This window comes from Plasmodium gonderi (genome assembly GCF_002157705.1).
Source record: "Plasmodium gonderi DNA, contig: Chr12, whole genome shotgun sequence".
NCBI lineage: Eukaryota > Apicomplexa > Aconoidasida > Haemosporida > Plasmodiidae > Plasmodium > Plasmodium gonderi.
This window is the reverse complement of record NW_021628937.1, coordinates 1,590,009-1,614,381: the sequence shown is the minus strand read 5'-3', so window position 1 is coordinate 1,614,381 and position 24,373 is coordinate 1,590,009. Positions and strand designations below refer to the sequence as shown.

The 24,373-nt window shown below is 31.6% G+C and overlaps 7 protein-coding genes across 7 annotated transcripts; 3 read left to right on the top strand and 4 right to left on the bottom strand.

The window, feature by feature from the left end:
- Positions 1 to 13: 13 nt before the first annotated feature.
- PGO_123310 (beta-hydroxyacyl-ACP dehydratase precursor) lies at positions 14 to 1,165 on the bottom strand (the record flags this gene model as incomplete). The annotated part of the gene is made up of 2 exons (XM_028689121.1): positions 14 to 150; positions 601 to 1,165. The coding sequence occupies 2 exons, from the start codon at positions 1,163 to 1,165 to the stop codon at positions 14 to 16; spliced, it is 702 nt and encodes a 233-aa protein (XP_028544922.1).
- Positions 1,166 to 3,070: 1,905 nt separating this feature from the next.
- Positions 3,071 to 4,420, bottom strand: PGO_123300 (60S ribosomal protein L9; the record flags this gene model as incomplete). The annotated part of the gene is made up of 2 exons (XM_028689120.1): positions 3,071 to 3,597; positions 4,375 to 4,420. The coding sequence occupies 2 exons, from the start codon at positions 4,418 to 4,420 to the stop codon at positions 3,071 to 3,073; spliced, it is 573 nt and encodes a 190-aa protein (XP_028544921.1).
- Positions 4,421 to 7,003: 2,583 nt separating this feature from the next.
- PGO_123290 (vacuolar ATP synthase subunit g) lies at positions 7,004 to 8,097 on the bottom strand (the record flags this gene model as incomplete). Its single annotated transcript, XM_028689119.1, has 3 exons — positions 7,004 to 7,177; positions 7,564 to 7,664; positions 8,007 to 8,097. 3 exons carry the CDS (start codon positions 8,095 to 8,097, stop codon positions 7,004 to 7,006), a joined length of 366 nt encoding a protein of 121 aa, XP_028544920.1.
- A 2,047-nt stretch (positions 8,098 to 10,144) lies between these two features.
- On the top strand, positions 10,145 to 11,191 carry PGO_123280 (N-acetyltransferase; the record flags this gene model as incomplete). The annotated part of the gene is made up of 1 exon (XM_028689118.1): positions 10,145 to 11,191. The coding sequence occupies one exon, from the start codon at positions 10,145 to 10,147 to the stop codon at positions 11,189 to 11,191; it is 1,047 nt and encodes a 348-aa protein (XP_028544919.1).
- Positions 11,192 to 11,773: 582 nt separating this feature from the next.
- PGO_123270 (60S ribosomal protein L23) lies at positions 11,774 to 13,219 on the bottom strand (the record flags this gene model as incomplete). Its single annotated transcript, XM_028689117.1, has 4 exons — positions 11,774 to 11,858; positions 12,071 to 12,316; positions 12,613 to 12,892; positions 13,195 to 13,219. The coding sequence occupies 4 exons, from the start codon at positions 13,217 to 13,219 to the stop codon at positions 11,774 to 11,776; spliced, it is 636 nt and encodes a 211-aa protein (XP_028544918.1).
- Positions 13,220 to 17,314: 4,095 nt separating this feature from the next.
- PGO_123260 (plasmepsin V) lies at positions 17,315 to 18,973 on the top strand (the record flags this gene model as incomplete). Its single annotated transcript, XM_028689116.1, has 1 exon — positions 17,315 to 18,973. One exon carries the CDS (start codon positions 17,315 to 17,317, stop codon positions 18,971 to 18,973), a length of 1,659 nt encoding a protein of 552 aa, XP_028544917.1.
- Positions 18,974 to 21,126: 2,153 nt separating this feature from the next.
- Positions 21,127 to 22,434, top strand: PGO_123250 (hypothetical protein, conserved; the record flags this gene model as incomplete). The annotated part of the gene is made up of 1 exon (XM_028689115.1): positions 21,127 to 22,434. One exon carries the CDS (start codon positions 21,127 to 21,129, stop codon positions 22,432 to 22,434), a length of 1,308 nt encoding a protein of 435 aa, XP_028544916.1.
- Positions 22,435 to 24,373: the final 1,939 nt, after the last annotated feature.

Below are 24,373 nucleotides of genomic sequence, written 5' to 3'. Positions count from 1 at the left end.
TCTTGCATATCCTTCATTTTGCTAATGCAAAAGTCATCTCGGCTATCTTTATAACTACATCGCCTCCCACGTAGGCACATCCCCGTAATTTAGCAACCCCTAAGGTAGCCTTGAATGAAATTTGTTCCACTTCCATTACTAGTGTGTCGCCTGAACAGTTGAGAAAAAAGTGACATGAGTTAAATGACAAGCAATACTTAAAAAAAAAAAAAAAAAAAAAAAAAGCAGCTGCAGGCTTGTCGTGAGAAGGTCAAAACCCCAAACGCTCTTTTGCCTGGACCATTTATAGGGGTGTGTGTGACAAATCTGTCATAAAGACATCCTTAAAATATGCTCCCTCCTCCAACGGATGTGCATTGTTACCATTATTTTTTTTTTTTTTTTTATCTTAATTTTTGTCTTTATTCATTCACGTGTTCATATTTTCATTTATTCGTACATGTTGCTTCCTCTCATAGGCATAAAACTCTTTTTTTTTTTTTTTTTTTTTTTTTTTTTTTTTTATGTTTACTCATTCTCGAAAATATAAGCAATGACGCAGACGTGTAAAAGAGAACCAACACACACGTGCTAATACACATGTATACAAATGGACTTAACCTGGAAGGACTGGTTTCTTCCATCGAACGCCATCTACTCCAGCGAATAAAAATAAATTATTTTCCCCTTGTTTTTCTTCATTTAGGAGGCATAGTATTCCTCCCAATTGAGCTAAGGCTTCTATTTGCAAGACACCTGGCATGATTGGTTTTTCTGGAAAGTGGCCATTGAAAAAATTTTCATTAACTGAAACTTGTTTTATACCTATTATTATTTTTTTATTTTTTTGCTTATGGATTACTTTATCAACAAGAAGAAATGGGTATCTATGTGGAAGTATATTTTTTATTTTCTCGATATCTATAATATCACTACCATCGTAGGACATTATAGACGAGATGCTTTTTCCATCGATTTCTTCATTATTAATTTGTTCTGCGTGTATCACATTATTTAAATTTTTATTTATTCCTTGGTCATATTTTTTTATGTTTGTTTTTTTTTTTTTGAAAATGTTGTAACATGGGACTAAAAAGTGATAATAACCAATATTCTTTTTTATATGAATGCAAAATGTTGACAACCAAACTGTTGTAAAAAGTGATACAAGATACACGAAATTCATTCTTTGATTCTATGTCGAAAGGTGTATTTGTAACATGGGGGTGTAGATGCACACACAATTGTTAAAAAAAAAAAAAAAAAAGGACTGAGATAGGGTATGGATGTAAAGGTCTTTCTTTTTTTACTCCTTTTTTTTGTGTTTCAAAATTTTTCTTGAAAGAGGAATGAAGGGAAATAAGTATTTTAGTTAGTACTATGAATATGTAGATTTGACTTGTCGTATCGTTACTATTCTGTTATTCAATCATCATATATGTTGTACTTTATTGTGCTATTTTTCCACCAACAACCAGAATTTTCTCCTCTTCTCTATACTTAGGTTGAAGACGAGGAAAAAAAAAAAAAAAAAAAAAAAAAATATTCAAAATTATCCACTGCATGAAATATATATCATACACGCAACCGCAAAGTTGTGAAGTTAGAGAAGCTTAAAAAAGAGTAAAAAAAAAAAAAATGTGTTGTATCATTTGGATAATGGTTAAGCAATTTTTTTTTTTCTTTTTTTTTTGTGCAAAAGTGTTCTATTATTGTAATTATATGAAGTAGTTCATTTCTCTACTTTGTTGAGACTTTCTTTTTGAATACAAAAATTGGGTTATAAAGGTTTGATACATTTAGGAACTCCTTTTCTTCGTTTTTTTCTCTTCAAAGAGGGATAAACACTACACACATAAATGCGTAAAGTTGTGTGTGCTCCGTTTGAGGAAAAAATTGGAAAATTACGCAAGTTGTTATATATTAAGAGAGGTGTACAAAACCGTTATGTAAAAATATATACGAAGCTACATTAGCACTGCAACACGATGTCATTTCGATGTGGTTGCACGTATCAGATGAATTTTAACTCTCCATTTATTACAATTATGCAACTGTAACTTTATGTTTAAAAATTGATTTATCCCCGAATAGGAGGTAAAAATAAAAAACAAAAATAAGATCAACCCTGTGCAATAATGACGCTGCACTTTACTTTTTTCTTCTTGCACAACTTTGTGAATGCTCATGACGTATGATGACCAGCAACGGTGAGCGGGCCCCCGCAGATCTAAACATGTACAGGGGAAACTTGTTTCATTCAATCAGTCAGCCAATCGGTCAGCCAATAGGTCAGCCAATAGGTCAGCCAATAGGTCAGCCAATAGGTCAGCCAATAGGTCAGCCAATAGGTCAGCCAATAGGTCAGCCAATCGGTCAGCCAATCGGTCAGCCAATCGGTCAGCCAATCGGTCAGCCAATCGGTCAGCCAATCGGTCAGCCAATCAATCATTCATTTTTTTTTTTTTTTTCACTTTTCCTAATTTTGCAAAGTGCCTTTATTTTACGTATGCCTCACGTTTTGTTCGCATTTAGGTATGCACACATACACCGCCCCTCCCCCGTTGTGCCACTTAACAGCACGCTTTTAAAAATAAAAAATTGGAGTTCTATTTAAAGTTTAATTATTTGACATGGTTAAAAGTATCACATGTATTAAACACGTACATGGTAAGGATGAGAGTAAAAGGTAAAAACACAAGGGGCGGTATGAATATATACAAGTATGCATGTACGCGATGGAGATAGGAGTAAATCTGGATGTAGTAAATCTGGATGTAGTAAATTTGGATGTAGTAAATCTGGATGTAGTAAATTTGGATGTAGTAAATCTGGATGTAGTAAATCTGGATGTAGTAAATCTGGATGTAGTAAATCTGGATGTAGTAAATCTGGATGTAGTAAATCTGGATGTAGTAAATCTGGATGTAGTAAATCTGGATGTAGTAAATCTGGATGTAGTAAATCTGGATGTAGTAAATCTGGATGTAGTAAATCTGGATGTAGTAAATCCGGTTGCACTCAATCCGGTTGTTGTTGGCCTGTCCTCATGGGGCTGTTGTAGTACAAAGTGCTGCGACCTTTGTGCACATCACTCATCCTTCTCAACTGTTGTAACCTCTGAAACGTAAATACCATCAAGAAACTTTCTTATATCCTTATTTCTACACAGAACTGATTGATGAATTAAAGCAGCAGTTAGTGAAACGTTTTCAATGTCAGCGCCACTTACATATATTTCATCCTTAACATTAGGTGACTTTTCAATAAGTACACCTGGTAAAGCTTTGACAAATCTTACTCTTTTTTCTCCTAAATAATTTCTAATTTCGATTAATTTGTTGTTATCTACTATATTTGAATTAATTGGAAAGTGAGCATGTACTAGTCTCATTTTGTATAAAAACTTCTTTGTAACACCTGTGAACATATTTTTTAAATGTGTACACACTGTTCTGATACATGCCAATCTGTCTGGTACTCCAAACCACATTACTACTTTGATGTATTTCTTCAACTTGTTCAGACGAATGTCAATTGGCAAATGTCTAAATGATCTCTTCAAAGTTCCATGTTTTCCTGTGACCGTTACTTTCCTGGAATTTATCGCCACTTGAACTACAAATTGGGGATTGGGTTCGGTGAGGATAAAGGGATGTGAAAATAAAAGCATGTATAACGAATGGATAAAACGGTGCAGTATTATTTTATTATTTTTTTTTTTTTTTTTTTTTTTTTTTCTCCTTTAATGTATGAACAGTCATACATATGGAAATAAATACAGCGCATATATTTCTGAACAGTCATACGTATGGGAATAAATACATTGCACAATTTTCTGAACATTAATGCATATATTTATAATCCCATTAGATTGTCCTTTCGACATTTTTTTTTTTTTTTTTTTTTTTTTTTTCTCTTTTTGGGGGATGCGGAGGGAGGTGGGGTCGTATATATAGCATTAAAAAAAAGAAAAATGTAAAAACTAAACAAAAATTTTTACAGGTCCACATTTTTTTGTAAATATGTTTGGCCATAATTATACATAATCGAATTGGAATTTCTGTACAAATGATGTGTAATGGAAGAGGAAGGTAAGAACAGTATTCATCAACCTGCATGTGTTCATATTTTCATCCTTCCCCATCTCCCCAACCACCCATCATCTTCTAATGTAGGGTTCGGTAGTGATATTATGTTTCCTCCCATTGGAGCCTACAATGAATAGCTCTACACCACTGATTTTTCACAATAATGTATTGTACACAACAAAATGGATCTGCATTACATATGTGAGCATGTTATATGCAAATGTATTATCCTCATGAATCTCTCTATTTCTCATTTTTTTTTTTTTTTTCTTTCTTTTTTTTTTTTATGGGTTTTGTTCGTTACCTCCATCGGGAATGATGACTTTCTGTGATGATACGATGGTTTTCATTTTTAAAAAAGTTAAATAAAAAATCAAACAGAATTTTAGTAGAAAAATTTCAAGATTTTCTTTTACAATTTCCTTTTTCGTTTAAAATCTGGAAATGAGAATTTTGGATAATCAAACCTTTCTTCTGTTTCTTATTTTTCTACCTATTTTTTTTTTTTTTTATTCATTATTTATTTTGATTATATTTTATTTTTTTTTTTGCTGATTTGGGATTATCAAATTGGGAATTTATGCATTTCCTTTTTTTTTTTTTTTGATACAATTTTTCACAAATCCTTTCTTCCCACTTTTTCTATTTACGAATTAATTTTACGTGTTGCTGCACTTGGGGTTTGGTGAATAAATCAAAGAGTTTTTTTTTTTTTTTTTGCGGATTTCAGCTAAGGGCCCAAAATGTAAATAATACACGTAAAAAAAAAAAAAAATATACACTATTTATATATGTATATATGTATATATATATATATATATATATATATATATATATGTGTATCCCTTTACATATGCATAAAGAAATGCTGAGAAAGTGATATACATATATACCTAAATAAAGTACCATATCACCACTTCACCCTTCTCCCAGGTTATGAAACAAATTGTTTCTCCATGTGCTACCTATGATGTTCAGGTAAAAAAAAAAAAAAAAAAAAAAAGAAAGCTAGGATAGGTAAAAAAATGGCAAAGGTTCAGTAGTAGAAAAAGGCATTTTAATTATTTTCCCCCTTCTTCTTTCTCTTTGCCCTGATCCTCGATCCTACATCATATAAATATTATTATATTTGCACTTCCGGGTCGGGTGAACAATAAAATAAACATGTGGTCACAAGAACGTTTAGAAAATATGTACATTTACAATATTGTATATATACACAACGTTTAACTGAGTCACTGATTGTTCACTGTTCACTATTCTTTGTTCATATTTTTTATTTTATTTTTTTTTTTCTTTTACGAGAAAATGCTACCCACCCAATAACCCCCATATAAGTAAAAATTATGTGGTGCCAGATAAGAATAAATAAAAGTTTACATTTTGTTCAACATTCAATGTGCATCATAACAATACATAAATTAGCATGCCCAAGGATACCTCCATTTTGCAAGGCCCTTTTAACGTGTTGTAACTATGTATATATGTATATATATATGTATGTATATATATATGTATGTATATATGTATGTATGTATATATGTATGTATGCATTGTACATATATATGTAAGCTTTCTCTCCACCTCGCATGCTTCACCCATTTTTCTGAGAAAAATAAAAAAAAAAGCTACACTAATGTTTTACGTTTCTTTTTTGATTTCGCAAAAATGTAAGAATGGGAACAAAAACAATGACAAGGTAATTGATTTACTATTTTATTCATTTTTTTAGAAATATTTTTATTTCACCTTTGAGAAGCATGCATAAGCACAGGTTAATTTTTTGCGACAACTTATTTCCATTTCTAGCATCACGTTTGGCCGCAAATGGGGATATATATATATATATATATACATACACTTACATGTATATCTGAGTAGGCATCCCATTTATATTATGTATGTGTACCGCTGCATTATTCTTACAAGGTCTTCTACACCTATTCGTTTCCTTAATTCACAAAATATTTTTCATATAAAAGAAATAGTGATTTTGTATACACAAGCGTTATAATTACACTATGGTGATGGTAAGTAAAATTTTTTTTTTTTTTTTTTTTTTTCCTGTTCATTTGGATTATGTGTGTTCCATTGATCCAGTAAAACAATTGAATAGCATGAAAAAATAAACGTAAAAAATAAAATGGCAAAAGAGAAAAATTGGGCATATTCATAAATAGATAACAACAAGAAGAACAAAAAAAAAAAAAAAAAAAAAAGGTTATCAAAGTTTACGATTAATTCATACGTAAACACAATGTGTATTATTTGCATGGAAATCAATTGGGTTTCATAATAATCACTTTTCATTCTCCACAATGCATCAAATTGTTTGTTTACATGTTAAATTTTTAGACGTATTAAAGTTTTATTACTAATTCACGTAAGAGGTGAGAAATGATAATTATATATATATATATATATATATGACAATAGGGTGGTGCGGGGATTCTCAATTGTCCTTCACCGTTTCATATTCATATTCACATTCGCTTCTTTCTTTTTTTTCCGATTCATATTAGGTGTCTGAATGTGTGTGCTTGTGTTCGTTTTTAATTCTATTCGGTCGAAATTTTTCCAAAATAAGAAAAAAAAATGTTACATAAATGTAGAGAAATTTCTAAGGGATATGATATATATATGTACACACATAATTGTGTGTGGCATTTGTGCATCGTCAAAAAATAGACATGAAATCCTCCTTGAATGACATTCCTCCCCACTTGTTCCTGCATGTTGTATTATATATATATATATATATATATATGTATATGTCATCTGTACATATACCAAAGGAATGGATATTTTGTTTATGTGTCTTAACCCATCCGTTTAAAATAGATCCTCTTTTCATATAATCGTTTCAAAAATCAAATAAACATAGGTGTGGGTTGTAGGACAAATTGAAGATATATCTTTTTTAACATTCCCATTTAAATCGATTTTTGTGTACAATCCGGAATTGTGAGATCGACTGTAAATACTTTATCAAAAACAAACTGAGCTACTTGTTCCTTATTTTTTTTAAACAATTCTTTATATTTTTTAATTTCTTCTTTTGTGTTCTGTTCAATTAGAGTTACGGCTTCGTCTTCTGCGGTTGTTTTCTGGTTCGGGAATGGTAGAAAAAAAAAAAAAAAAAAAAAAGTGATGAAGTGATGAAGTGATAAAGTGATGAAGTGATAAAGTGATGAAGTGATAAAGTGATGAAGTGATGAAGTGATAAAGTGATAAAGTGATGAAGTGATGAAGTGATAAAGTGATGAAGTGATGAAGTGATAAAGTGATAAAGTAATAACATGGTAAAGTAATAACATGGTAAAACGTGCGGCTAGGTAACTACAGACTAGTGCGATATACAACTTCACACAGGTGTATGTATCCACATACGTTCACTATGTACATGTACATGTAAATGATGTGTGCATACATTATAATCGTTCTTCCCCATTTATATATTTACACATTTAAGAAAGAACTTTCCAAATTTTACCTCCTTATGTCCTTTATTTAGACGTTCCTTTTCCTTGGCCCGAAAAATTTTCAACTCCTCAGTAGCAGTTGCCTCGGCTTCCTTAAGCATTTTTGCACGCACTACGGAATGGGAAAAATGAGGAATATAAATGTCCAAAAGGGGTTGCAAGAAATTGTGCAAAGTGGTGTGAATCGGTACGAAATGGAGAAAAATTGTATAAATGGTTATGATATAGCAAAAAAAAAAAAAAAAAAAAAAAAAAAAAAAAAAAAAAAAAAAATTCCATTTTTCCGCATTTGCAAAAATGCCTTAATGAGGAGTCGGTACAGCATTCTTGTTCGGCACGTGGTGTTGGGTGGTGGGAAAATTGCCAAAACTGCCAAAATTGCCAAAATTGCCAGAACTTGCTCAGGCTGTCCAACTCACTCACGCACAAGTTCACGCGCTTCTTCACGTCTTACCGTCTTTTGCCTTTTTAATCACTAAATCTGCTTCCTCTTCTGCCTTCAGCAACTGTTGAATGAGCTGGTTGGATCCTTTACTTTGAGTCATTATACACAAAAGATGGGAAATGTAATACAGGTGGGGGTGGGGTAGATTGTCAAGGTAATGTGTGCTCCTATATAATGGGGACGCTACACTTGTTCGTGGTGGTGGTATGCTTCAGTTCTTACAAAGCACAAATGTACAAAAATATTCACACATATATACATGTGTTATGTATATGTGTGCAGATGTATGTATGAGAATAGACGTCTTTCTTTAAAACAGGAAAATGGTGCTCAATCCTGTTAGTTGCTGCATTTTCCAATTTTTCTTATATTCATTGAAGGGGTGTTAAATGTATTGGACCTTAGGAGGAGAAAACTTGAACTAAAATTTGATCGGAATGTGGTGAAAAAAAATACTTCAAATTTTTCAAGAAGTTCGAAGAAGTTTCAAGAAGTTCGAAGAAGTTTCAAGAAGTTTCAAGAAGTTCCAAGAAGTTTCAAGAAGTTTCAAGAAGTTCGAAGAAGTTTCAAAGAATTTTAAGAAGGTTTAAAAAAAAAAAAAAAAAAGTAAATAGTTTAAATCCGTTAAATGGTATAAATGCGTTAAATAGTTTAAATATTTTAAAAACTTTAAATAAGTTAAATATTTTAAATACTTAAAAGCATTTTAATGCATCCTGGCACGTCCATTACATCGTAGTAACATTTTAAAATTCTTGAAAAAAAAAAATATTCTTTTTTTTTTCCTTCCCCCCACCCCAACTCCCAAGTTAGTGCTCTTTTTTCCATATGATTATTCATGCATAATTTTTTTTTTTTTTTTTTTCTTTTTTGCAGTTCATGTTATTTACTTCGAAGAGGAGAAGTATGCATAGAATATATATATATATATATATATATACATATATATATATATTTTTTTTTTTACTTCGTCCCGTTCGTCCGCACTTGCCTGTAAATAAGCCTCCCTTATTCCGTTGCATAAAGAGAAGAAAGAGAAACATGTAAACACACACACATGCATGGAAGTAGCGAATAGAAGTAGCGAATAGAAGTAGCGAATAGAAGCAACGAATAGAAGTAAAGAATAGAAATAACGAATAGAAGCAACGAATAGATGTAAAGAATAGAAATAACACGTATGTACGTATAGCACGTAAGTTTGTGTTCAGAGAATATGAAACCTCCCTTAAGGACGACAAGGGGGTGAGGGAAAGCGCATAAACTAGCAAAGTTGCATATTACGCGTAGAGACATATGCTAATTTTCTTCTCCAATTTTATTTCATTTTAGAAACAGGTAGATTGTACATTGAAATGGCATGAACATGCATACTACTTGATGTATAACTTAATCAAGGTTTGTTAGTGAAACTGGTAGATGTGTATTTTTTGGAAATGCTGCTTGGTCAAATGACCTCCAACTGAATTGCACACACACACACACACATGCGATACACGTTTTTGCATAAGGGGTGGTGATTCCTCAAGTACATCAAAGTTGTGTTAAGGGATAGAAAAGAGAGTAATACTAGAGAGTGTGGGGATGGGGTAAAGCCTAAGAATATCCCATACCTTGGAAGCACTAAAACGTTTCAACTCTGCCTGCACATGGTAATGTAAAAAACTATGCTACAATTAAATAACATCACACTTCAACATTTATACATCATAGACAGCACATGTGAGTTGTTGTGCACAATTTGTTTGATCCATTTGGGATGCACAATTTGTTTGATACATTTGGTCTACACAATTTGTTTGATCCATTTGGGATGCACAATTTATTTGATACATTTGGGCTGCACAATTTATTTGATCCATTTGGGATGCACAATTTATTTGATCCATTTGTTGTGTTATAAGAGTTTTTTTTTTTTTTTTCCTTCTTTTAAAATCGACACGCCTCCCTCCTCTGGTCGGACTTAGCCTTAAAGTAATCATAAATTGGTATTACCCAAAGGTATTGAGTAAGGGAAAGCAAAAAAACGAGAGTAAAATATCGCTTCTGAGAACTGAGTGAGTTAGTGTACAAAGCAGATATAATGGTAGGTGAGGGACACCGGATCCTTCTTTTTTCCATTCTTAATGTGAACGGAAAATGCAAAAATGAAGAAAATTGAGGAGAGTAAGACGAGAAGAATGGAGATAGGAAAATCTTGCAAAATTAGTGAGAAGAAGAAGAGTATTAATAAGAAAGAGAAATGGGAGAGAAGTAAGAGAAAAGATGACATATATAAAGGTAAGGAACTAATTAAAAGAATTAAAAATTGCAAAGATGATGATAATATCTTCGATTTTATTGATGACAGTACTTATAAAAAATACATTCTGAGAATACAACATGAGGACGTTACAAAAAAAAAGGAAAAAAATGATCACCTTAAAAATGGAAGTATAGAGAAAGAGAAAGTTTGTCAACATGTGGAAGCCCCATTTATCTACTTCGAATCTGTTAATGCATATGAATTGAAGAAATTTAGTGGATCCGATAAAGTTTTTACCTTATTATTTGAAATGACAAAAATAAACATGGAAAGACTATACAATGATAGTAATTTTTTAAATAAGGGTTGGTCTGATGATAAGAAATGGAAAGAATTACAAAGTGATAAATGCAAATTGATATTAGGTTTTCTACAACACACAAATGAAGAAAATGAATATACATTTGATGAAAAAAAAGATCATCCATCTGATCCAACAAACAATGGGGAAAAGAAGAAAGATCGTTTATCATTCCTTCAAATAATAAAACAAAATGATAAAAATAAAAATGATTTGGAAATATACCTATCCAAACATAAACTAGTATGCTTCGTGCACTACAGATTAACAGCTGATTATCCACCTTATGAAAACACAACCGTTTGTTACCTCTACGAAATTCAAATTGCACCAGCATACACAAAACGTGGAATTGGTAAACATCTCATAGACATGCTTAAAGCTTTATGTACACGCATTAACATTCCAAAAATTTTATGCACTGTTTTGAAGAAAAATTTTAATGCAGTTTTGTTTTACAAAAATAAGTGTTCCTTCGAAATTGATCAAAGTTCCCCAGATAACTTTGCTTCAGACGATTCAGAGGAATGTGAATATGAAATATTGAAGCTTGATGTTTACAAGCACCCAATGAAGGATGGAAATTAAAACTGTTGGACAAATGAAAAGACACATCACTGCGACGTCTTTGCAGCGTGTGTAATATATGTACACAACGTTTTAGTAGACGAAAGGTTTTGTCATTTTTAAGACTATTTGAAATTGTGAGAAATTATTCGCGCTATTTGCATTCGCGTTGTTTGCATTCGCGTTGTTTGTATTTGCGTTATTCGTTTCGTTTCCTTTTTACTTTTTAAATTGGAAATATGTTTCTCTCCTGCATTTCTTCCCGTTTTATTTGAAAGAAATTTGATAAATTTTATTAAACACAACATGTGTGCGAAAAGCTTAATTATTCCACGTGTGGAACTTGGTGTATACATGAATAAAGCGATATGGGAAAAAAAAAAAAAAAAAGCAGGCACGAAAAAGTACGCCTCACTTGGTCTATGCATATTCCCCAAGGTAGATCATGCATAGTTATACATATATGTACACATATGTACATGTATATATATATATATATATATACCCGTGCAGGCATGCATCCGTGTGTGTGCTTTCTTTTCAAAAATAAGTAATGGGGGAAAAGATATGAACGAATTAAAAATGTAATTTTTTTTTTTTTTTTTACAAAATTCCAATTTTGTTGGCTACTTCCAACGCATCGTGATCCTTGGACAATCGCACATAGGCCTTTTTATCTCCGTTGAGTCTAGAAAAGGTGGGGGAAAAAAAAAAAAAAAAAAATTAAGGAGCAAGAGTAGCTCGTTTTACATTGAAGAGGTATGCACACAAACATATGAAAATGCAAATACATGTGCATATATATATATATACATATATATATGTATGTACAAACTCACATGTGGATGCACGTGTGGGTGTTTTTTTTTTTTTTTTTTTTCTTCTTCCCGTTTTACATACCTATTAAGGACATTAACCTTTTCGCACGTAATTCCGAAGAGCCCCTTGACAGATTTCATTATTTTTTTTTTGTCTGCTCTTTTGTCGCAAATGAAAACTAGTGTGTTTATTTCTTCGATTTTTTTCATTGCCTTTTCTGATGTAAGAGGATATTTTATAATTCCATATTTATCAAGTGTTTTCTTATAACATGATTTGACAATTTTTGGACACTTTGGATTTTTCGGCAATTTCAACGTCTTAGGTCTGAGAAAATGGGTAAAGGCGCAGGAGAAATAAGATGAATCACGTGGCAAACAAGGTGTGCAAAAATATAACACAGTGAGTGGGCATACGTCATTCCCATCCCCACCTCAAAAAATAATGCAACATGGTTGGCAGTAGCGACGGGTGGCAGTAGCGACAGTTGGCAGTAGCGACAGTTGGCTGTTGGAACATACAGAATTACATGCCTCCACCCTGGTCACTATTGTAACTTCGCATAACTGCAATTGGGGGAGAAATTTTTTCAAATTTATTTGACAGGACATAACAGTTATTACCTCTTAAAACGAATGGATGTCGTTATCTTTTTCTTCTTCTTTTTCAGTGCATTGTCTTTACTAAGTTTCTTAACCTGTTGATTCTTTCCACTGAGATTCTTAGTTATGGTTTTCTTAACCTTACTCTTGTCACTTATTTTCTGCTTATCGTTTCCTTTCTTTTTTTCATTCTTCTTTAACACCTTATCGTTGTTGTTTGGGGTTACCTTCAGGTTACTTTTTCCATTTTTAACATTTTTTTTGTTTTTATTGTCCTGTTTTTTTTTATCTACAACATTTTCTGTAAATATGAGGATGGGAATCAATATTTAGGTAGTGTGACGTAGGATGTAAAGGAGGAAATGTCGAGTGAAAAGTACACGGGTGGATTTAAATACAGCTCAACGAAGTTCGTGCTTATGAAATAATACACACGATCGGGTAAAGTAGCAAAAAAGCTCATGAGTCATAAAGGATATGGAGAAGAAAAAAAAAAATGTTTCCCATTTGCATAAAGTATGCCGTATTTTTTTCGTTATTTTTAATTTTATTCCACTATTCTGTTGAGCCCATTTTGCAAGGCCTATTTTATTTTCTTCTTACTTTTTTCCTTAGTTCCCTCTACCATTTTTCCGATGATATGTAAAATTATAAAAAAAAAAAAAAAAAAAAAAAATCTACTTGACTGTTTTCTAACTCAGGTGAAAAAATCTCTATTTTGGTTGAAAACTGTTACAAATTTTTTTTTTAAAAGAAAAAAAGTAAACAAAAACAAAAAAAATAAATAAAGTAAAATATTTTTCCTGTTCGGGGAGGAGGCAGGCATATGTATACATGCAGTTATATATCTATCGCGTTTAGATGATATACCTATATGATCAATATTTTTTAAAAAAAAAAAAAAAGCCTGTGTATATTTTTTTTTTATTCTTAATCTCGTCACAAAGAATTTTCACTCTTATTCGAAACGTGATTAAACGTGTATTTTACATATATATATATATACATATACATATATAATATGTATATCGTGCCTGCGCTTATGATGTATTTATTATGTATTATAATATATATGTAAGCATATGTGAATATTCCCTGTGGAATAATAAAGAAAAATGTGTTTTTTTTTTTTTTTTTTTATTTTACGCTATATACACGAAGAGAGTACATTTTAACCTACGCGTAGAAGGGATTAAACTGGTCGTTCTCCTTAAAAAAGGAAAAAAAAAAAAAAAAAAAAAAAGTTAATTGAACCATAGTGGAAGTGGAGGGGTTGGCACTTCTTTTGATGATGAGAAGTAACGGTTCCCCTTCTCTCTGGCACCAGTGCAACATAGCAGTGCTTAATATATATGCACGGTTAATACATGTTCACGGTTAATATATGTTCACGGTTAATATATGTTCACGGTTAATATATATGCACGGTTAATATGTATGCACGGTTAATATATATGCACGGTTAATATGTATGCAGAAAATTCTACCCCACGCCTTTGAACTTTGTTTGACACCTCGTGGCGCAATTAGGAACGAAAAGGGTATCCTTAAGTATGTTTTCTTCTCCTTGTGCAAAATACATATGCATATAATATATGTATATATATTTTTTATATACTTATATATTTATATACATACATGTATGTATATGCATATATGTTACAACACGTGCACGCACGCAAGAAACGTGCCTTTTTTTTTTTTTTTTTCTTTTTTACAACAACTGAAACTGAAACCGATCCCATAATGGCACATAAGAGCAAAGAAATCATGCAGTAAATTTAGGTTGTTCATTTGAGAATATGATTATGCGAGTGTATATGTGGCAACTTTTTTTTTGCCTTGCCTGTCACGTGCCATAAAAACCGAACATAATGTTATAAATTTATATTAATACGCATGCAAGCTCTATACATGGGGTGCTACAGTTGCCCATATATACATATACATGCATGTATGTGTATATTGTGGACATGTTATATTCCATGTTTATGCCTAAAGAATACAACGCGTTTTAATAGCTGTTTTTGTTCATTCTAAAATGGTATATTTGTTAGAGTGAACGGAATAAATTATTTCATGTTCAGGTGATGTCTGCCTTTGTGTACGTATTTTTTTTATACATTTTGGATATGTAAATGTATGTTCATATGTTTATGCATGTTCATATGTACGTGCATATATATACGTGCATTTTTTTTTTTTTTTTCCGCTAGCCAATTGTGTGCGTGTTGACTGGGCACCCATAAAAATTAGGGGGAGAACAAAATATGAATATTATTATTTTTGTGCATGCAAAGCAAAAACGCGGTCGTAAATATACAAAAGTAGACATTATAAATGATACCTAAGCCATATATAATGCAAACCTGCCGTGGTTTAAAAGAGAAGAAAGGTGTTTTTTTTTTTTTTTTTTGACTCCCTAAGTATACTTTTTCATGTTCACCATTAGAATAGTGTAACTTTTTTCAGCAATGTGGAAATTGAACAGGTGTTTTAATAGTACACCTATATATGTGTTTTTATACATGCACAAAAAATATACACAACGCCTGCACGTTCATACAAATGAACTTATGCATTTGTGTGATTTATGCGGACTTTTTCAATGTTCACAACAAGCTGATATAGTTATTCAGTACAAAGGTTTTTTTTTTTTTTTTTTCTTACACTTCTTTGCTTTATCTGCTTTGCGTGCTCTCCATCTGGCACTTTTCATTTTTAGCAGAGTTGATTTGTTCTTTTTTATTTTCTTTTAAAGTGGCACAAGATTGGTAAGTACATAACGAGAAACGAATGCAAGAAAGGTGACTATACATTCACAATAACATTCACAGTACTGTCACAACACATTCACATTTATACACGTGGGGGGTTGCAGTAGGAATTTAAGAAACGTGTCCTACTGAACCTGGCCGAATTTTTGAGCCCACCAAAAAAAAAAAAAAATTGTTTCCAATTTTCCCTTGCACAAGCTGAAAAATACAAAAATAAAAAAAATGTAAGAGGGGTGAGTAAAAAGGAAATAGGGAGAAAAAATAATCAATCCACTGAAACGCATTTACTGAAAGTGTAGTAGTGAAAAATATATATAAAAGAAGCGACAATGCATGCGCAAGAACAAGTCGAAACGAATAAGTAAAAACCAAAGGAGAGGGAGTACTTACCTTTTTACGCCACCTCAAGGAAGGGGAAAGGGGGGAGGAGGAGGAGGGTAGGAAAAATCCTCAGTGTTCAATCTGCTTTATGTGTAAAAAAAGTCCCTCGTTTGGTTCGTTTGGTAGGATTCGCTAGTTTTGTTTTTCTTTTTTTTTTTTTTGTGTGCTGCATTAATTTGGAGAAATATTTGAAACACATACCGAGAGCACACTTCTGTAACCCACGCGAATCCGCAAAGGCCATACACACGTATGTGCATGTGTATGCATATGCATGTGTCCACTATGAGCCACTATTTCAACACCCCAATTGATGAGAAAAATTATCCAAAAAAAAAAAAAAATACCCCACGCATTTTGCACAAGCAAATAGTCAGATGCTCATTATTTACCCACTTATTTTACATCCACTCAATTTGTACCCTTTTAATTTTATTTTTTACCTAATCTCCTTTCCCGCGACAAAATTTCCCCCTTGCAACTCCTCAAATTGAAAACACATATAACCATGCTGAAAAAAGAAATCCGATGAAGTAAAATAGTAATGGCATTATATTAACACCTGGTATATAACCAAAAAGGAAAAAAAAATTCCAAGATAACTCAACTTGCATATGCCATAATGGAAATTATTTCAGACCAGTGTAAAAAAAAAAAAAAAAAAAAAAAAAAAATTCCTTATCTTGCATATATGTACACCATCAATGAAATACAATAATTTTTAACAAATTGAATAAAATTACTTGGATATGACTTCAAACAACTTTTAGTTCATATACATTTTAGAAGCATATAAAGTGAAAGAGGAGATACAAGCGTCGATTCAAAGGAGAGACACATACACACTTACTACTTCAAACGATGTTGAAAACAATGATGTACATGTATGCTATAAAACGAACAATTCTGTTACACACGCAAATTTACAAATAGTTAAGTTTTCCTATATGTATTTATTCCTGAATGTCGAAGTGGAGGAAAAATGAACTTGAACACAAATCAAGGAAAACACACCCGTTCATTTCTATTTGGTCAGTTCAAAGTAAAGTACCCTTCGATGCATTTAGTAGTGCAAACGTTAATAAAGAAAAAAAAAAAAAAAAAATATAAATATATATATATATATATATATATATTTATATATATATATATTTCTCTTTTACACATATATTTTTTACAAGAGAAAAATAAAAATTAACAAATGCATACAAGACAAATAATTAGCAGAATTTTTTAGGATTTCCAATTTTCATTCGAAATTAAATTTTACACACCACTCTCTCATCCCTGCATGCCTGTGTTTGAAAATATTCAGATCCTGAATTTTTTTTTTTTGCACAACAAAGAAGAATACCCTCAAAGTATGTCTTATGACGTGTATACCCACTCACATCAGCATATATCATACATCATACTGTAACAACAATAAAAATTAAAAGTCTACATTTTTGGTACGCCTTGACATTGGATTGGAAGGAGACATTCTGAAAATAAATTCACATTGGTGAAGCGAACAAAATTGGACAAGTGGACCAAACTGGAGAAGTGGACCAAATTGGAGAAAGATGGACAAAGGGTTCTTTCGGAACCACACACGTGGTTTTTTTTCCATTTTTTCATTTTTTGTCATCTTTGTATTTGGAATTTGTCTATTAGATATTGAGTGCAAAGGTGAAGGTCTCGAAAATAGAAAGAATTTCCCCTTGTACAAATATAAATTATATGGAGATATAGATGAATATGCATACTACTTTTTAGATATAGATATAGGAACCCCTGAACAGAGGATATCATTAATACTTGACACTGGATCATCGTCTTTGAGCTTTCCATGTGCAGGTTGTAAAAGTTGTGGAGTTCATATGGAGAATCCATTTAACCTGAACAATTCTAAGACGTCATCTATTTTGTATTGTGATGAAAAGAATGAATGTCCTTTTAAACTGAATTGTGTTAAAGGTAAATGTGAATATATGCAATCATATTGTGAAGGTTCACAAATTAATGGGTTTTACTTTTCAGATGTAGTTAGTGTGGTATCTTACAACAATGAAAAAATAACTTTTAAAAAATTAATGGGTTGTCATATGCATGAAGAAAGCCTCTTCTTGTATCAGCAAGCCACGGGAGTTCTAGGATTAAGTCTTTCTAAACCACATGGCATTCCAACTTTTATCAATTTACTTTTTAATAGTGCTCCTCAACTACAGGAAATTTTTACAATTTGTATATCGGAAAGTGGAGGAGAATTCATAGCAGGAGGGTATGAGAATGATTACATCGTTCGTTCTGACAGTAGGAACAAAAACATTGATGAAGTTGGAAAAGATAACAATGTAGAGAATCCAAGTGATAAACAGAATGAACAAAATGGTTATCATCATCCCCAAGATGAAATGAGGAATGGAGAAAAGGGGCTAAGAGAAGCAGAAAAAATAGTGTGGGAAAACATAACGAGAAAATATTATTACTACATAAAGGTAAGAGGCTTAGACTTTTATGGAACGAATCTTATGAACTCAACGAAAACTTTGGAAATGTTAGTAGACTCAGGTAGCACATTTACACATGTACCTGAAGATTTATACAACAAAATAAATTTTTTTTTTGATATTCTTTGTATATCCGATATGAATAATGTATATGATGTGAATAAAAGATTGAAGATGACAAATGAATCATTCAATAATCCACTAGTACATTTTGATGATTTTAAAAAGTCGTTAAAAAATATTATAGAGAAAGAAAATATGTGTATAAAGATAGTAGATGGGGTACAATGTTGGAAATATCTAGATGGATTACCTGACCTTTTCATAACATTATCAAATAATTATAAATTAAAATGGCAACCTCATTCTTATTTATATAAAAAAGAATCATTTTGGTGTAAGGGAATAGAAAAACAAGTAAATAACAAACCCATATTAGGTTTAACATTTTTTAAAAATAGACAAGTTATTTTTGACATTCAAAAAAATCATATTGGTTTTGTCGATTCTAATTGTCCATCTCATTCTACAAAATCAAGACCAAGAACATATAATGAGTATAAAAGAAATGATAATATATTTCTAAAAATTCCATTTTTTTCCCTATACAGTTTTTTTGTGCTTTTTGCACTCATTATATTACTCTCCCTTTTGTTTTACATGAAGAGGTTGTACCATATGGAATACAATCCACTGTCATCCGATGTAAGCCACCCACCTACCCAATCGTAGGTCTTCTCCATCTAAGATGTTTCTTTGGAAGAAACACATCAGACATACTCGGCATACCGGGGTCTCTATGTTCATGTAGGTTTCCTATACTAGATCAAAAATTGCATCAGCACTTTGCATGCTTTTTTTCTTACTTTACTATTATGCCATTCCATTTTGCCATTCCATTTTTCCATTCCATTTTGTCATTCCATTTTGTCATTCCATTTTTCCATTCCATTTTTCCATTCCATTTTGCCATTCCATTTTGCCATTCCATTTTTCCATTCCATTTTGCCATTCCATTTTTCCATTCCATTTTGCCATTCCATTTTGCCATTCCATTTTTCCATTCCATTTTTCCATTCCATTTTGCCATTCCATTTTGCCATTCCATTTTTCCATTCCATTTTTCCATTCCATTTTTCCATTCCATTTTTCCATTCCATTTTTCCATTCCATTTTTCCATTCCATTTTTCCATTCCATTTTTCCATTCCATTTTGCCATTCCATTTTTCCATTCCATTTTTCCATTCCATTTTTCCATTCCATTTTGCCATTCCATTTTGCCATTCCATTTTTCCATTCCATTTTGCCATTCCATTTTGCCATTCCATTTTTCCATTCCATTTTGCCATTCCATTTTGCCATTCCATTTTTCCATTCCATTTTGCCATTCCATTTTGCCATTCCATTTTGCCATTCCATTTTACCTTTTTTTTTAAGTTTACAATTTTTTATCCTTTTTTTTTTTTGTTTCATTGTCCACTTGTCCATTTGCCGTTTCTCCGTTTTTGCATGACTAGCTAAACGATTCACATTTTTTCTTTCAAAACGATTCTTTACATTCCTTCCTTTTTTTAATGATTATCAAGTTAGAAAAATTATGACACGCGATAGAGGTATCTTCACTGCACGTGATTTTACATTGCACACCACTACACATTGCAGGTTTTGAATTTGATCGATCGTTCAGAATGTCACACAAGACCAAAGCAGAGGTAACAGGAACGTTTTTCTCAAAGATGGGTAGAAATCATAATGAATATAGTTCAAATAACAGACCTTTTAAAATTTTTTTTTTTTTTTTTCTCACCTCCATTTTAAAAGGTGAAAAGCAAGAACGTGTCATATGTCAGAAGTTAGCATCCAAAAAAAAAAAAAAAAAAAAAAAAAAAAAAAAAGGTGAAGTTTCCTCCTTACAATTCTGATTTTTTTTTTCCATGCATGTTAATTCATAATGAAATGTAAAGTCCTATTCAATGTAGAATTACCTATAATGGATTACATTTCTTTTTCCTTGCCTCTTCTTCACATTATGTAGTGAATCCCTAGTACATGGTGATATCACAAATAGTAGGCCATACAACCTAGGTGGGAGAGTGTTTAAAAGGAAAGAGGAAATTTCCAATGTATAACTGCAAACTTAAAAAAAAAATATTCACATGTTCATAAAGAGAGATGTATAATTACCCAATGTGTGTTATCGTTCCTATGTGTTGATGAATGGGTAATGTGGTGGGAAAAAAAAAAAAAAAAAAAAAAAATCCTTAAATTGGTGCTGCGCATCGAAAAAAGGGGGGGAGTGGCTCCTATTGATGACACCATTTTAACGGAACAATATTCTGGGTGATCTCTAACCTGGCTTACGAGTAAAACAAAAAAAGAAAAAAATATATATATATATATATATATATATATATATATAATATATATATAATCATATACCATTTTCGATTGTCATTCATTCAAAGGTGACAGGGGGGGGGGGGGGTTACATCCGTTGCAGAATTGCACAAGAGGGAAATAATTTGTGGATGGGCTGTTCAACGAGTTTTTTCCTTTTTTTTTTTTTTTTTTTTTTTTTTTTTTTTTTTTTTTTTTTTTTTTTTTTTTTTTTTTTTTTTTTTTTTTTTTTTTTTTTTTTTTTTTTTTTTTTTTTTTTTTTTTTTTTTTTTTTTTTTTTTTTTTTTTTTTTTTTTTTTTTTTTTTTTTTTTCCTCCCCGCAGGAGTTGTACATTTTTACCATTCCGTTTCACTGCTTTATATGTATGTACATTTTTTTTTCCTTGACGTGTGCGCCAAAATTGCAACTCCATTGTGTACATGTAGGAGGATACTACAAAACGCATCGTGGGAACACAAACCTAAAGGGATCCTACGTTGATACGACATGAAAGGAACATCCTCCATGGTGAGCTCTTGCATCTTTTGGTGTCTTCTTCTGAAGATCTTACTAAAGCATGATGGGAGCTATGCAAAGAAAACAATGTTAATAAGTGGTGACATGAACTTATCACCAAATGAACATCACAATGTAAGGACAAAGAACGACAGGAGCGCATATACCAGAGGTAGTTATTTTAACATAGGGAAACTATGGATGAAGGGTCAGAAAGAAAAGCGAAGGAAATATCGAGGAGGATGGATATATCCATATAATTACCTGAACAGCAATAATTATTTTGTCCCAGATGTTAAAGGATATGTTAGAGAGACGTGTAAAAAATGGAAATCTGAGGGAGGAAAAAAAGAAAGAAGCAATATATTATATGCTGAGAATTACAAAATAAATCTTACAGACAAACCAATCATAGAAGATGTGCCAAGAAATGTGAAAGGGAGAATAAACGAATGGATAACTGAATTTGATGAAAATAATAAATTAGGATTTTTTCCTATTTTGCTGGAAGAGATGTCCAATGAGCCATCTCCACTACAAGTAGGATTTGAAGATTATATGCAATTTAATGGAGAAAATGTTGAAAATATTTTTAAAAGTATGACAAGAGAAATAAATATAAATGGAGAAAAAAGAAAAATTTTTGGAATGTGTTTTTTTAATCATAAAACAGGTGTATTGGCACCATTAGCTGTTTATGCAGAAATAAAAGATGTAACTAAGGTTGGAAATAATCTAGCTGTTAAGGGAATAGTAAGAGGTCGAGTTATAATTGATGAAATTATTAATCAGGAACCATGTATTTTAGGGAAAATATCGCCAATAGAAGATAAAAAAGGATTATCAGATGCTGAAGACAGTTTAAAAATGGTGGATGAAATTATTCGAATTCATTCGCAATGTTCTACTATGGAATCACAATTAATGGAACAATTGGACCAGTCATTTGCTTCTATGAATATCAAATTAAGAAATGATTTAAAAGAATCAATAGATGCAAAATTAGAAAAGTTTCAAGTAGATCCTTCAGATCCTGAACAGAGACAAGCTTTTATTCAAATCGTAGCTTTTGCTGCATTCGACTTTCATCTTATGATTGTTGATAGATATGATGCATTGATGTTGCAAAACTCTGAAGATAGATTGAGATTTGTTAGAGATAAAATTAGACAAAAACAAAAACAACTATCCATTATTAAAAACACGCCTAAGGAAAAATTACAGGAAATATTAGAACAAGTTCAAACACTGAAAAACCAAAATATGCCAGCCTCTAACTATCCGACACCCCCAAGATGACATGTAAATATGTGTGCACACCGCTATAGGGTAGAAGAGACAATACGGGAAGAATTTATGCTACTTTTTTTTTTTTTTTTTTTCAGTACTTCACCATTTTGTGTATTTTACACTTACAAACTAATCAGTTATGTTGATCACAAGGTGAGGTAAAATTTAATAAAAGCATGGGAGAACAAATATTTTGTAGCTATATATTCTTTCTCTGATTCTCCTGTACAGACATAAAAGACTCCCCATCAGTTTGGCTATGTACCTGTTACACACACTTTTGAATACTCAGTTTTTTATGTTTTCGTTTTCGAGTATATTATTAACCACGTTGAGGGAGATTGTCCTTATTTAATCTCTCCAACGCGTGTTATATTTTGCCTTTTTATCTTACTCTCATTTTTTGTTATCACTTATTTTGGTTATATTGTCCATTTTAGTCATTTGGGTTACCTCTTTTTTTTTTTTTTTTTCAAGTTTCAGTTTGCTAAATTTTTATTCATGTACCAAAACCTTCCAAAAAAAAAAAAAAAAAAAATACACATATATATATATATATATATATATATATATATATATATATATATATGTATATACACATTCGACTTGTCTATATTGATCTAACAATCGAAGGGTTTTCTATTTTAAGAGCTAATGAAAGAAAATTACTTTAACTATAGGAGCTCGTTTGAAAAAAAAAAAAAAAAAATACTCAAGTTGGATGAGAATATAAGTTGTACGTTTTGTGAAATAATCAGTGGTGGTGAAACTTCCTTGAGAAAGCAAAAATTGATTAATATCCTTCATGCCACATGTATATGTACATTTACATGCACATACGCATGTAAACATGCATTCATACTTGTGTGGTACTATGGGACGATGCACATTGCAGAGATGGGGAAAGGAAACCTCAAATTTTCTCAACTTTTGAGACGTTAATAGGGATGACACATTCATGACCTTATCAGCATGCTAAAAAAAAAAAAAAAAAAAAAAAAAAACACGCTTCTCAAGCTCACTTGTACAGCAATATTTTTTGTCTTCTTCTTCACATTCAAAAAATGGGATATAGTTACATGTACAATCAGGCAAATAATATTTCCTTGTTCTTACGCCCATAAATATGAACATAAACACACATATATGTACGCATGTAGGTATGTATGTTGATGAAGCGAAATGCCAAAATATGACCGTTGATTTTGCTGCACATTGTCCACTTTTTAGTTTCCTTCGCGATGCTTTAACATTTCACTTTTCGTACACCCCTTTTATCATCTCTTCTAGCGAAAGTTACATGCGTCATTGCTGTTGTGTTTGGTTCATTTTTGTATGAACATGAGAAGATAAAAAAAAGAAAAGAAAAAAAAATGTGCTAACGTTTGTGAATGAATGAACAGAGAAGAGAACAAATGAATGACTACTGAACAAATGAGTGACTACTGAACAAATGAGTGACTACTGAACAAATGAGTGACTACTAAGCAACTGTTGCAGAACTGAAAAAAAAAAAAAAAAAATTCTCAGCTACTTTGGAAATAGCAACACATGGGCATATATGGGAACGAATAATATATTTCTTTTATTGGAAAGTGTGTCTGTGTTTCAATTTCTATTTCCACAAAAGTGTAGACAAGTAGGGCTTGTAATACAACAATTATCACTTGAATTGTAGAAATGAAATGATAATAATTATTCATCACTAACAAACTACGGGTGAACCGTACATATTTTATGTATATGCAATATGTATGTGTATATATGCATGTACATTTGTGCATATTACCTGCACATAATACATTTGCATGATTCGAACTATTTGTAATGTTTTTTTTTTTTTTTTAACTTTGACGCACTTTCTTTATTATCATGTGCACATATCGCACCACTGTTGCATACCCCTCCAGTAAAAAAAAAAAAAAAAAAGGAAAATCATTTTGCTATG